The sequence below is a fragment of the Molossus molossus genome, unplaced genomic scaffold, assembly GCF_014108415.1.
Source record: "Molossus molossus isolate mMolMol1 unplaced genomic scaffold, mMolMol1.p scaffold_m16_p_1, whole genome shotgun sequence".
Taxonomy (NCBI): domain Eukaryota; kingdom Metazoa; phylum Chordata; class Mammalia; order Chiroptera; family Molossidae; genus Molossus; species Molossus molossus.
The window spans coordinates 243,744,718-243,759,311 of NW_023425344.1; the positions used below are offsets into that span (position 1 = coordinate 243,744,718).

The 14,594-nt window shown below is 47.3% G+C and overlaps 1 protein-coding gene across 1 annotated transcript; it reads right to left on the reverse strand.

Moving 5' to 3' along the window:
• Positions 1-4,420: 4,420 nt before the first annotated feature.
• Positions 4,421-9,503, reverse strand: LOC118623640 (alpha-1-antitrypsin-like). Its single transcript, XM_036251444.1, has 4 exons — positions 8,906-9,503; positions 6,997-7,261; positions 6,109-6,256; positions 4,421-4,612 (listed from the first exon to the last, which is right to left on the reverse strand). Exons 1-4 carry the CDS (start codon positions 9,501-9,503, stop codon positions 4,421-4,423), a joined length of 1,203 nt encoding a protein of 400 aa, XP_036107337.1.
• Between the last annotated feature and the right edge of the window lie 5,091 nt (positions 9,504-14,594).

Below are 14,594 nucleotides of genomic sequence, written 5' to 3' on the forward strand. Positions count from 1 at the left end.
ACATTGGCCCATGGACCTAAGAGCCACAGGTTTGATTCGGGTCAAGGGCACGTACCTCAATTGCAATTTGGTTCCCGGCCCTGGTCAGAGTTACGCGGAAGGCATCCAGATGATGTGTCTCTCTCACATTGATGTCTCTGTCTGTCACTCTTCCTCCCACTCTGTCTGAAAATAAATGGAAAAATATCCTCAGGTGAGGATTTAAAAAAAAAAAAAGTCAGGTGTAAGTTGGTATCTCACTGTGGTTTTGATTTGCATTTCCCTATTGATTAGTAATATTGAGGCACCTTTTCATGTGCTTGTTAGCCATATATATATATTTGCAAAAATGTTAATTCAAGTCCTTGGCCAATTTTTTAATTAGGTTGTTTGTTTTTCCTCATTGGTGAATTATAGGATTATTTTACAAATTCTAGATGTTAACTCCTTATTTGATATATAATTTGCAAATATTTTCTCCCATTCCACAGGTTGCCTTTTCACTTTGTTGGTTGTGTTCTTCAATCATTATTGTTTTAAAATTTGATACAGTCCATGTATTTTAACTTTCTTGTGTGTGCTTTTGGTATCATATATAAGAAATCATTGCTAAATCAATGTGTTGAAACTTTCTTCTAGGAGTTTTATAGTTTTAGCACTTACCTTTAGGTGTTTGATTTATTCTGAGTTTTTTTTTTTTTTTTTTTAATATGATGTAAGGTCAGGATCCAACTTTATTCTCTTACTTGTGGATATACAGTTTTCTCAGCCCCTACCCTTTGAGAAGACTGTTCTGTCCCCATTAGTCTTAGCACCTTTGTCTAAAACCACTCGACCAAATATATGAGGGTTTATTTTCGCACTCTCTATTTTATTCCAGTGGTCTGTATGTTTGTTTTTAACCTAGTACCACACTGTTTTGATTACTGAAGCTTTAAAATCAGGAAATATGGGACCTCTCACTTTGTTCTTTTTCAAGGTTGTTTTGGCTATTAGAGTCCCTTGAGATTCCATGTGAATTTTAGGATGGATTTTTCTATTCCTATAATAGATGCTTGTAGGATTTTGATAGAGATTGCATTAAATTTATAGATTGTTTTGGGTACTCTTGATATCTTAACAATATTGTTTTCCAATCCCTGAATGTAGAACATCTTTCCAATTATTTATATATTATTTAATTTTTAAGCGATGCTTTGTAGTTTTCAGCGTACAAATTTTTCACCTCCTTTGTGAAAGTTTATTCCTATATATTTTATTCTTTCTGATGCTATTGTATATAGAATTTGTTTCTAAATTTCTTTTATGGATTGTTCATTGTTAGTGTATGAAATGCAACTGATTTTTGCCTGTTGATTTTTGTATCCTGCAACTTTGCTGGAGGATTCATATTGTTGTGTAACCAATCTGCAGAACAGTTCTTATCTTGCAAAACAGAAACTCTATTTTTTTTTAATCCTCACCGGAGGACATTTTTGCATTTAACTTCAGATAGAGTGGGAGGGAGAGAGGGGGGAAGAGAGAGAGAGAGAAACATCAATGTGAGAGAGACACATCGAGTGGTTGCCACCCACACAGCCCCAACCAGGGCTGGGGCCAAACTGCAACCAAGGTACATGCCCTTAGCAAGAACCGAAACCGGGACTCTCTGGTCTTTGGGTCAACGCTCTAACCGCTGTGCCAAACTGGCCAGGGTGCAAAACAGAAACTCTATACCCAATAAACATTACCTCCTGTTTCTCTCTCTGTTAGTTCTGACAGTGTGCGTGTATAATCTTTAGACTTTTTTTTACATATAAATCATACTGTCTGTGAACAAAGATAATTTTACTTCTTTCTAATTTGGATGCTTTTTATTTCTTTTTATTGCTTAATTTCACTGGCTAAAAGTGCCATTACTATTGCTAAATAGAAGAGGCCAAAGCAGGCATCCTTGTCTTGTTCCCTATATTAGAAAAAAACTTTGTCTTTTATCATTGGGTATGATGTTAGTTGTGGGTTTTTATATATGGTCTATTATGTTGAGGTAGTTACTTTCTAGTCTTAGTTTTTTGAGTCCTTATATCATGAAAGGATGTTGAATTTTGTCAAACATTTTTTTGCTATAAAATGAGATAATCATGCGTTTTCCCCTTCATTCTTTTAATGTGGTGTATTGAAGTGGTTAATTATCATATGTTGAACCATCCTTGCATTCCAGAACAAATCCCACTTGGTTGTGGTGTATTATCCTTGTATAATGTGCTGTTGAATTCTATTTGTGAGAATTTGTTGAGAATTTTTGCATCATTATTCATCAGAGATAATTAATTTATAGTTTTCGTTTCTTGCAGTGTTTTTTTTGTCTGGCTTTGGAACCAGAATAATGCTGGCCTCATAAACTGAGTTAGAAAGGGTTATTTTCTCTTCATTTTTTGGAAAAGTTTGAAGGTAATTTGTATAAATTATTTTTAAAATGGTTGGTAGAATTCAACAGTGAAGCCATGAGGTCCTAGGATTTTCTTTGTTGGGAAGTTTTTGATTATCGATTTAATCTCCATTACTTGTTAGACATTTATTCACAATTTTTACTTCTTCATGACCAATTCTTGGTGGATTATGCATTTCTAGAAATATATCTGTTTTATCTAGTTATCCAATTTGTTGGCATCTAATTTTTTCATAGTATTCTCTTACAATCCTTTTTATTTGTGCAAAATCACTTGTAATGACTTTATTTCTGATTTTAGTTATTTGAGTGTTCTCTCTTTTTAGTCAATCTTTCTAAAAGTTTGAGAATTTTGTTGATCTTTTCACAGAATCTACTCTTGGTTTTGTTGATTTTCCCATTGCTTTATAAACATTTTCTTTTTTGTTGATATCTGCTCTGAACTCTATTCTGTTCTTTCTTTTGCTAGCTTTGAGTTTAGCTTTTTTTTTCTCTCTCTCTCTAGTTCCTTATGGTGTAAAGCTAGATTGTTGATTTGAGATACTTTTTTTTTTAAAGATGTAAATGCTTATAGCTATAAATTTTCTTCTTAGTACTGCTTTTATTGCATCCCATACATTTTGGTAAGTTGTGTTTTTATTTTCACTTGTCTCAAGATATTTTTAAATTTCTCATGATATCTTCTTTGACCAATAAGATTTTCCAGTTTATCTCCTGCTACTGATTTCTAGTTTCATTTGAATGTGATTGTACAAGCTACTCTGTATGATTTCAATCTTATAAAATGTATTAAAATTTGCTTTGTGGCCTAACATATGGTCTATCATGGAGAATTTTCCATGTGTACTTGAGAAAAATGTGTATTCTGTCATTGTGGGTGCAGTGTTCTGATATATCTGTTAGTGCAGTTGCTCTTCTATGGTGTTCAAGTCTTCTGTTTCCTTATTGATATTCTGTCTGTTTTTTCCTATTGATTATTTAATGTGGTGTATTTCTTCTCCTACTATATATGTTCCTGTCAATATTTGCTTCATATATTTAGGAGCTCTGATGTTTGGTGCATGGATATTTATATTTGTTATACCTTCTTAGTGATTTAAATGGCATTTTTTTGGCCATATAGTTTCCATTTTATAAAGTCAGATATGATAATCCTTACTTTTATGGGTTTGGGTTTACTATCTTGTTTAGAGAGGTCTTACGCATTTTAGTATCAAAGAATAAATTAACCAGTGCTTTCTTCTAGAACATTTGTTTTCTTATGGTTTTTTTTTTTTCCATTTTTTGCACAGATAGAGTGGGAGGGAGAGAGAGGAAGAGAGAGAGAGAGAGGGAAACATCGATGTGAAAGGGACACATCGAGTGGCTGCCACCCGCACGACCAACCAGGGCCGGGGACAAACTGCAACCGAGGTACGTGCCCTTAGCGGGAACCGAACCCGGGTCTCTCCGGATGCTCTAACCGCTGAGCCAAACCAGCCAGGGCTGTTTTCTTATGTTTTAATGTTTGACCTACCCAGAGATCCAAACACCATTATTTAATGTAGACTTAAGCCTTTACTATTCTGGACTGATTGGGTCCTCCAAATAGGTGCAGTCCCTAAGCACCCTCTCTGTTGTGTGGTCTGTCTGCTTAGCCTTGCCTCACTGTTGCTCTCTTTTCTTACCACCCTTCCACAAAAGTCTAAGTAGTAAATTGGGTGTCACCACCCATCTGCAGGAGGCATCTCCCTCATTGCTGATTTTTCTGTCTATGCTAGCAAATTACGGTTTCAGCCGGAATTGTTTGCTTGCTGAGCCCAATGCCTGGACAGTGTAAATACTTAATAAATACTAAGTGGATACAAAGATGGTTGTGACCTGGACTCCACACACATCCTGGGGATGTGAACGGAGACTCAGAGACCCAGGGATTCGCATGTCACACTCAAGCTTGGGCCTTTTGCTCCATTCTTTATTGTCACCTGGGGAGGGGCTGGCTGGGCAAGTGAAGGGCTGTCCTCCGAGAGGCGGCTATTTTCCCGGGGGTTTCACCATCCTTCCCATGAACAGGGGAAAGCTCAAGGTTTCATCCATGATGTAGACTAAGAAGGGCCTGTTGAATTTGATGGTCACATGCTTAACTTCTTTTTCCTTTTTCAGAAGGGAGTCACCAGAATGTTCCTTCACATTGTCATCTATGGTCATGACAGCCTTATGCAGTGCCTGGAAGGGAGAGAGCAGAGGCACGGTTGGGGCAGAGGCGACCGCGGACCTTCCCCGGGCCTGGGAGCAGGGCCCAGTGTGGAGGAGCTGTTCTGAGGCCCGAGGAAGGGACCTGCCCAGAGGCCTAGTGGGGACCTGGATCTTTGTAGCATTTCCTTGATTTAAAAAACGAAACAGCAACAAACAAGCAGAGTTGCCAGCTGGGTGTCTGGCATTTCAGCATTTTTACTAAAGAACCACTAGATTCACAACACGAATCATTATAGTGTAGAGGAAAGAACATGATTATCCACCAGAGGATCTGGGTCCCAATCCCATTTTCCCCACTAAATAACTAACTGTGTCACCCCAAGAAGATGAATATTCTTCTCGAATCCTCGCTTTCCTAAGCAGGAAAATCAGAGCACCATGACGTGATGACCAAGGGCCAGTATGTGCTTTCTGTGGGACACGTCAGTGCAGATGCTCGATATATGTGTAGATATCTGCATGTGCGTGTCTTAGAAGTGTGCATATATGTCTGTGTTCATGAGCACAACAAGGTCCAAGATTGCTATGTGGTAACTCTGGGGCACCAGCAGCTGCTCATATATACTTACTCAACCTTATCCCAGACTCCTCCTCTCCACCCCCCTTCCCAGGGGCCGTTCCCTGCGCTGCCCTTCAACACCAGACCCAGTCCTCTCTAATCACCAGGCCGGTCCCTGCCCAGCCTGCTCCTCCCTCCCGCGGGCACACAGCCCTGTCCCTGCCCGGCCAGCTCCTCCCTCCCGCGGGCACACAGGCCTGTCCCTGCCCGGCCAGCTCCTCCCTCCCGCGGGCACACAGGCCTGTCCCACCTCCGCAAGGTCCTTGTCGGACGCCACCTGCGCACCCTCACTTCTTCCTGACCCACGTGCTCAACCTCCCTGGAGACACCCCACCCCTCAGGAGGTAGAAGATGACTGGAACTTTGGGTCTCCTGACATGTCTCTCTAGTATCTGATTGTAAGCTCCTTGGGGACCAGGGCTTAGATGGGGACCTTCCCAGTGTCTAGTTCACAGCCAGGCACTCAGTTCGTAGCCAGTCTAGCACTGTAGTTGTTTCCTCGGTCACCTTCAAGGCTCCCGAATAAGTGGCATCTTTAGCTAAAATCACCTATTAACTTGGACTTGCTGATTCAGCAGTGGCTCCCAGTGTCACAGGATGTGGGGGCCAAAAGTCCTTTGAAATCCCTGACCCCCGTCTGTCTTTGTAAATATGGGTCCCTCGAGGCTCAAAGAAGGGAAGACCCTGACCACAGATGAGACAGAGGGTCAGTGACACCACCGCAGAGGATGTCGCTAAAATACCAGAACACAAGAGGCCTCAGTCAGTCACCGGACCACACCCCAATCTTGGGGAGTCCAGTGGCATTCCTGAGACTCAGTCTGTAGGGTGCATGTGTCCCTGTGCCCCTCCCCCTGAGCTGCAGCCCGTACACATTCTGACCCAGGGAAGCCAGGGACAAGCTCACCTTGGACAGTTTCAGGGGTACTTCCTCACTGATCCCCGAGAGCTCAGCCCCGTTACTGAAGACCCTGGCGATGCCCAGTTTGCCCAGGAAGGTTTCTAGATCGTAGGTCCCAGAAATGGACAGTTTGGGCAAAAGTAAACTGGCAGACCTGTGAAGATGGATAGAAAACAAAGGAATTTCTCAACATTTTAAGTTTTTCTTTTCTGGTCATTTCTCCCACTTGGCACCCTGACTCTCTGCCCACGGGAGGATGGGGATCAATGTTGGTTTATTGTAATTTTAGGGGCTCTACCCCTGCGTCAGAGAATGTTAGAATGATGCGGGTCCTCTTGTTCTGAAAGTCTCTCAAACGCCACCTCCTCTGAGAAGCCCTCCGGGCAGATCCAGGGTGTCCTCCGGAGGCACTTTGCACCCTGCCCCGCAGGGTTTGGTCACCCCCAGACTGGGATTTCGGGACTGGAATCCCAGCAGAACGTGGGGCGTGGTGCCAGGTGCTGAGTGACATTTGCCCAGTGACTGATGAGTGATGCATGGGGCTGGCGACTCAGCCCTTGGTGTCCCTGGGGACAAAGTGTGACCCTGAGAAGGGTGGACATGATTCTCACCATGGACCCCCTGTCCTTTCCGTCCACACTCAACCTTTGCCAAGAAACCCGCCGCTTTCTTTCGGTTCTCTGCTGGTGCATGTTGGTGCTGCTCTCCCTGAACCAGACGCTGACACGGGCATGGGCAGTGTTTACGCTGGGAGTCCCCAAGGGCAGGACTGTTGCCCCTCAGCTATGGGCACTGTTCCTGCTGTTGCTCCCTCAACTGATGGTGGCCTCTGTCTGAAACCACTGGGCCCGGCCTGATGTGGCAACTCCTGGGCAGCCCTGGACTAGGAATCACCGGTTTTTGATGCCTCTGCGGATCCTGGCGAGTTCCCTCCGGCAGAGCCTGGCCTCCAGCTGCTGAATCATCCCCTGCTTGGGCATGAACAGGAAGGCGGGGTTGCCCATGTAGTGCTGCAGCACCACCCAGCTGGAGAGCTTCTTGTCATACAGCACGTGAAACTTGCCAAAGTACTGGGTCATGGGTCCCCTTATGGTGGTCTTCTTGTCCACATGGAAGTTTCCTACTAAGTGCTCAGACTCAAATGTATCCTTCCACTGGCCTGGAGAGAGGTGAAGGAGCATGTCAGGCAGGGATGGGAAAGGGTCAGGTACCTGTGGTAGAATAAAGGAGCCCGGAGCCTCCTCGATGAGATGTCTGTCTCTGAGCCTCAGTTTCCCCATCTGTAAAATGGAGCCAAAATGAACGTCAGTGCACTGAGAGGGCTTTTGTGAGGATGATGCCAGACAGGAAGAGGGTCCCACTGTTCTATGTTGTAGAGGCCCAGGGATGCCAATCTGGCTGGGCAGAGTAAGCATTTTAACTTGTATTTCCTGCCTGTTTAATTGGGGGTTGCTTGGAAGATGCTAATTGAAAATGACATCAGTCATACTTGGCACCTCCTTGTCTGAGTCTCCCTGCCCCTTGGTAATCAGAGGTTCTTATCATTCAGGGAAATCACTCTTGTTCTTACTCTGATGGCCTTTTCCTGGAACAGCATGTGAAGTGCGGAGGCCTGGGCATCACCCCTCCACTAGACTGAGAGACCGGCACCATCCTGGCAAGTCAGAGGGGACTGGAGCCTTGGGGACCCTTGAGCTCGTTTCTCATTGGATGGAAGATGGAGACTGAGGCTGGAGAGGGACAGGACCCGCCTGAAGTCCCACAGCGGAGCTGGGACCCAAGATGCACCTGCTCGGCCTCAGCACTCCATCGCTGTCTTCTGCCTCAGGTCAAGGAGCCAGCAGTGTGAAGGAAGCAGCCCCTGCCCTTGACTGTCACCTCCCTGTGCCAGGCTATTTCCATGGACTGTTTCCACAGCCTCAGAATGCCCTCCGGGGCCCACAGGCTTCCGACGTCCCATCACCCCGAGGGAGGAAGGCAGGCTGAAATCCCAGTTCAGTTGAGCACCTACTTGGTGAGCCCATAGTCGTAATGTGTGCTCCTTACAGAAACCTGCCAACGAAGGGATTCTTATGTTCATGTTCCAGATTGGAAACTGGAACCTCAGAGAGGTGACATGGCCCGGCCGGTGTGGCTCAGTGGTTGAGCATCGACCCATGCTCCAGGCGATTGCCAGTTCAATTCCTGGCTGGGGCGCATGCCCAGGTGTGGGCCCAGTCCCCAGTGGGGGCATGCAGGAGGCAGCCAATAGATGTTCTCTCTTATTGATGTTTCTATCTCTCCCTCTCCCTTCCTTTCTCTCTAAAATCAACGAAGAAAAAATAATAATAAAAAAAGAGGTAAAATGACTTGCTGATAATCAAATAGCTAATAAGTGGCCGAGGCAGGATTTGAACCCCGGTCTTTCTGACTCCAAAGCTGTCGCTCCTTCCACTACACTAGTGTTGTTCAAAGTATGTTTCAGGAAACCTTGTTCCTTTCATACACTCTGCTAAAGTTTGTTTTTCTGGCACTCTGTTTGGTGGGGGGCATTGCACATTTTACCACCCTCTCTGAGATTTACAAAATGCACATGAGAATGTGTACCAAAGGCTCTGACAAGTCCTGCAGGGAAGATGATACCTTGACTGTTTGACCCATGGCTCGCTAACCTTGTTTGATCATGGGAAGTTTTTTCGTGGGTGTGTGAGGAAAATGAATGACCCCTGCAGAGATGCGCTGCCAAAGAAAGTTTAAGAACTGATGTTTGAGAATATTTTGGATGTTTACTTTTGAACCAGCTCAGGTTGGTGGTCAAACCTACCTTTGAAGAAAACGTAATTTACCAGAGCAAGAGATGTGTTATTGTCAAACTCTTTGACCAGATCCACAGTATTTCCTTGGGTTTCCTTCTCTATATAATCATTGATCTGTTTCTGGGCTCCAGCGTCTCTGAAGTTGATGGAGAAGACTTTTGAGTAGTACAGCTTCCTGATATCCTCCAAAAACTTAACCTCTGTCTTCAGGTTGCTATCAATAAATAGCATATTGCTAGAGGTCAGCTGGGTTCGTGTCTGGTTGAGGAGAAACCATATGAGGTGGTAGACTTCAGCATCAGGTACCGCGAACATGTTCATATTTATGCTGTCCATGATCTGGGTGTGAGTCTCACCTGTGGCCCCCATGGCGAGTATCACAAAAGCTTGTGCGATGCTCAAGGGGGAGATGAAGATGTTGGTGGTGCTGGACTGATGGGCCACCTGGCGGTACAGGGTGTAAGCGAAGTCAGCCATGTTCGGGGCGATCTTGTAGTTGTGTTTCTCATGATCATGCAGCAATGTGTCTTCTTCCTGGATCAGGGAGGCAGGGGCCAGGCAGTTCAGGCCCGCCAGCAGGAGGAGGCCCCATGTGCTGGATGGCATCGTCCTGCAAGAGAAAAGGGGCATCATGCCCAAGTCAGGCCACACGATGAGTCCCCCGGCCACGGGTTCACACCATGTAAACAACCAGAGTTGATTCGGCATCTGCTTTGTGCAACCCTGTGCCAAGTACTTTCCACGTTGTCCTCGTGGGAAGATCAGAACAATAGCAACACTTACAGTGCTTACTGTAGCCAAGCTCCTGCTGAGCACTTCACAGTGTTAGCTGGTTGCCCTCTTATCACACTCTGATCTCTAGGTCATATGACAATTTTCAGTCTACAGATGAGGAGAGCAAAGCTCCAGGGGGTGAAGTCACTTGTCCAAGATCACAGAGCAAGTCAAGGAGCAGGACGGGAACCACACCCACAGGGAGTATGGGTCCAGAGTCCACGCTCTCTACAGCTCCACTGACATCTGCAATGACCCCGAGGTGCAAGTGCCACGGCCTCTATTTTGTAAAAGAGAAAACTGAGCCACAGGACACATAAGGTGCATACCCACAAGGACCCGGAAGCAGCCAAGTCAGGCTCAGGGATGACTGGATCTGGTACAGCCCTAGGGCAGCCGCCACTGAACTTTGTTATTTAACGGACAGAGAAGCTGCTGCCCAGAGGGGGAAGGACCTTGCCTAAGGACACACAGCACAGAGCTCCACGAAAGCCCATCGTGCCCGATAGTGAGTGGCCCCGACTCCCACACGCCACACACTCCATCCATCTCCCTTTTCTTGAAGGGATTGCAGCTCTCACTTGACTACTTAGACTACTTGAGCCTGAAGTGGATTGTTCTCTGACCCCGCAGTGCCAGGCCTGGGGAATGCTACTAAGAAAAAGCACCCAAGAGCCCTTAACCTGGAGACCCTCACAGGGCCATTCACCTTTGTTTATGGAGTATCCTGTTACCTCCTTTTACAGGCTATCAGAAGTGAGGTTCGAGAGATTCACGGCTTGCTCTCGGCCACACAGCTGGTCAAGCAGAGCCAGGACAGACAAGTCTCCGTCCTCCTGGTCTGGCCCTCTGTGCCAGGGGTGGGCACCTGCTAACTCTTCCCAGGCGGGAACCAGCTGCTTCTCAGGGTCAGGCCCACGAGGAGTTAGGTGTCTCAAGCTCAGCACCTGAGCATTCTGGGTGGCAAAACCCCATGCAGTGCGGCTGCAGGGTGCTTAGCAGCCTCCCAGATAAAACCAGCCTTCAGGTGTGACAATTGGAAGTTCTCCAGACATTGCCCAGTGTCTTCTCAGATCAAAAGTGCCCCTGTGGAGGTCCCCGCAGAGCACAGGACTCTTCCTCCCTGGTTAGACAGCGTCTTACTTCAGGTGGTCAGCTGAGTCCCAACTGAATTCCCTCACTGGGGCCACAGTGTTCACTAGAGCCGGTCAGTTTGGGGCGTTCATTCTTCTTGGGGGGGGGCATTGCCCAGAGATCCCAGGATTCTGTGTGGCACGTTGCGCCAAGGCCCTCGGGAGATGCAGAACATCTCCCCTCCTGCCACCTGCGAAGCTTGGACAGCCCTTTTCCACTGGGAGCTTAATGACAACAGTCTCTGAGTGTCAGGACTGTTTCCACTGAACAGTCACATTGCCACAGCCCCTAGAAGCCGTTCCAAGCCAGCCCCGTGGCGAATGTCAGGTCTCACCCCCCAAATTGTCTGCAGTCTGCTCACCCGCCCACATGGCCAGGACCTATCTCTCAGCCCTGGGCTCAGGTGACAGGGGCCTCAGAGGGTTACTTTCTCCAGGGACACAGGTTGGATGTTGGGGGGCAGGAGGTGGAGGAAAGGCATTCCTTTGGCTTTCAGTAGTCCTGGGTTCTGATCTGCCTCTGTCATTTCCCAGCTGTGGACCCCAAAATTTTAATTTCTCTGAGCCTCCTCTTAAAAATGAGATTGTTGGGAGAAGTGAATGAAATCAGTCTAGTCATCAAAACTCACAGCCAGAAGGAGACCGGAGATCGCTCTTTGCGGGCAGAGGGTCATGGGTTTTGCAAACTAAAACTTTTAGGATCAGTGAGGGGCCGTGAACCCAGAGAAGAAAGGGGAAGAGGTGACAGAAAAGGGTTATCTGAAGAGTTAATGAGTACACCTCAGCCTTCCAGAGGTCAAGGCCGGGGGTCTGCAGTGTAGGAGGCCAAGGCCAGGGCGCAAAGGGGAGACCATGTGCCATCCCCTGGGGACTGGGGAGAGCTCATGGGCACCTGCCCTCTCCAGGGAGACAGACCGGGCCTGCAAGCAGAGGTGAGGGCCAAGTCTGGCTCTGGCTGAGTTTTAACGGAACCAGGTAAGAAAGAAGGATCTGAGGTAAAGGAGCATGGCAGAGAAGGGTGGTGGGGTCAAGGGCTTCCAAGGGAACGCGCCCCTGCCTTTGCAAGTGGTAGGACCATAGGTGAGTACACCACAGGGAGGGAATGAAGAGAAAAGCAACAGCGAGAGGCTGTGCCCTCCAGCAGTGCCTAGGGAGCCTGCTAGTGCGGGGTGGGGGTGGGTCGGGGCGGGTGGGGGTTGGGATGGGTGAGGGCCGGTGGGGGAGTGGTCTGGAGGGAGTGATCCCATCGCTCACTGCGCTGGGCCAGACATTGAAGGCTGGATGCCGGGCTTCCATTCCTGACCCCGCCAGTTGCAGTCAAACCTGTCTGTACCTCAGTGTTCTCCTCTGGCAAGTGGAGATAATAGCTCTGGCCTCCCCAGCCTCACCCCCAGCACCAGCTCGGGAGGAAACTGTTAGAGAGCTACTCACGCAGCAGGTAGAATTCACTTATTCTCCGGAGAGACTCACTGGGCTGGACTCATCTCTCAGGCTGTTCCACAGCCTCTCACAACTTCACCTACTTATGGGGCATCTCCGGGGGGTGGGATGCCAAGTTCCATGGCCCAGTAACTGACCCCCCATCATGCAGGAAGTGAATCTGGGGAGCCAGCGAGGGCCTGACATTATCGGAGGGCCTTGCTGTCCCTCCCTGAAGCAACCTAGTCCAGTGGAACCAGCAGGTGCAAGGCCACCTGGAGGGTGGGGTGACGGGAGCCCATGGCCATGCAAGATCAAAGATTCATCTTGCTTTGATGCCCACCTCACAGATCTGTTAAGAGGAGTAAATGATTAAAACATATCCAGACCCAGGAACTGTGCCTGAGATCTTGTTGATCTTTCATAAATATCTACAGCTTGAAGTCACAGGGCTTGTGGCCACCAAGGTTCCAGTCCTAGAAAAACTCACGTCGGGACCTGGCATCGGCCTCCAGAGTCCACTCATCCAGGCACAGAAGGGAGATAACAGGTCCCTGCCAAGTGCCAAGGCTCAGAGTGACCATGTGAAAGAATGACATTGGGCTGCCCTGATGAAGTTAGAATCTTGTAGAATATCAATTCATCAAGGGACCTTAGTGTTCTTATTTTGCTCGTGAGAAAACCCAGGCTCACAGAGGGGAAGTGAGCTTCCCGGCTCCTGGGGCACGTCAGTGGTCGGCCTGAGAAAAGATCTCGGGCTGTCTGACTCCCAGCTCAGGGTCCATGGAAGCAAACTGTTGCATATCTGCAATTTACTCCTCTGTTAATTTCCTGTCAGTGAATCGAGAGACAGGGAAGTGGGAAGCTAGCCCTGCACTATTACTTTGGGAATCTACAGTCTTGATTAGTATTTAATATTAGGTAAGAATCGGCACTAAAAAACACTTTGCAGAATAATCCATAGAAGAAACTGAACGAGTTAGGACTCCTTATCCCCATTTTGGAGCACTGGAAACTGAGGCACGCAGAGAACGAAAATGCTCATGGCTCTACAGTAACTGGAGGCTGAGTTGGGATTCTTGAATTCCTTCTGCTGTGTGATACTGCCTTTCGCATTGTCATTGTCACAGTTAATGCTGAAAGTCACCCGAGAACGAAAGGAAATTGCAGTGATGATACAGTGATAAAATCAATGCAGTCTTGTTCTCTGTATCCATGAGCCTATTTCTATTTTGTTTGTTAGTTTACTTTGTTCATTAGAGTCTACGTATTAGGGAAATCATGGTACTTGTCTTTCTCTGACTGGCTTATTTCACTTAGCACCGTGCTCTCCAGGCCCATCTGTGTGGTCGTAGAAGATAAGAGTTCCTTCGTTTTTATTGCCAAGTAGTATTGCATTGTGTAAATGTACCACAGCTTTTAAAATATATATATATATATATATATATATATATATATATATATATATATATTTTATTGATTTTTAGAGAGAGAGGAAGGGGGAGGGAGAAAGAGAGAAGCATCCACGTGAGAGAGAAACATCAGTTGGCTGCCTCCTGTTCGTCCCCTACTGGTGATCGAGCCCGCCACCCAGGCATGTGCCCTGATCCAGAATGGAACCCCAGCCTTTCAGTGCATGGGGTGCCCAAGTGAATTACACCCCCCAGCGCACACCACAGCTTTCTCATCCACTCGTCTACTGATGGCCCTTGGGCTGCTTCCAGAAAACAACACAAACCCAACAGACACAGACAATAGTACGGTGACTGCCAGAGGGCAAGGGGGTGAGGTGGGGAGGGCGAGGGGGATAAGTGGTGGGGGAAGGAGGCTTGGCTTGGGCGATGCAGAGTGCGGATGCTGCATTATAGACTTGCACGCTTGAGACCTGTGTGGCTTTATTAATCAATGCCACCCCAACACATTTAATAAAAAATAAAATTAAACATATTTCTAACGTACTCTGTTCGCTGTGTTCTCTGTGAAAGTCCCACCATGACATTAAAATCATTCTAACAGTGCTGATTTCCACTGCATGATGTCCACTCTGTTCCCTGATAACCAAAGTGATAAAAAGTGGAACACAGTGAGCACCTGGTCGGGAAGGCGGCTTGGACGTCAGAGAGGAAATGTCCCTGGTAATGATCTGCCAACCCCACCTGGGGTCAGGCCTTCCCTGCGGGACTGTCCTGCTGTTGCCCGGTCCTGTGTGACTTCACAGAGCACCCCCCCCATTTCCTGGCACGTGCTCACCACAGCATCTGGACTGTTCCCCCTGGCATGAGCTCACCACCCCCGTTCTGGCACTTTCTAAGGTTTCCTCCTGAGGGTTGCTTCTGCCTTCCCCTGCCCTTTCTGTTCTAAGCCATCATCG

Coding starts and splice junctions, on each gene's coding strand:
- LOC118623640 (XM_036251444.1), bottom strand. CDS start 9,503: ATGCCATCCAGCACATGGGGCCTCCTCCTGCTGGCGGGCCTGAACTGC. Junction 7,262..8,905: donor AAATTACGTTTTCTTCAAAG/GTAGGTTTGACC, acceptor ACCTCTCTCCAG/GCCAGTGGAAGGATACATTT. Junction 4,613..6,108: donor TACCCCTGAAACTGTCCAAG/GTGAGCTTGTCC, acceptor TCTCCCTTCCAG/GCACTGCATAAGGCTGTCAT.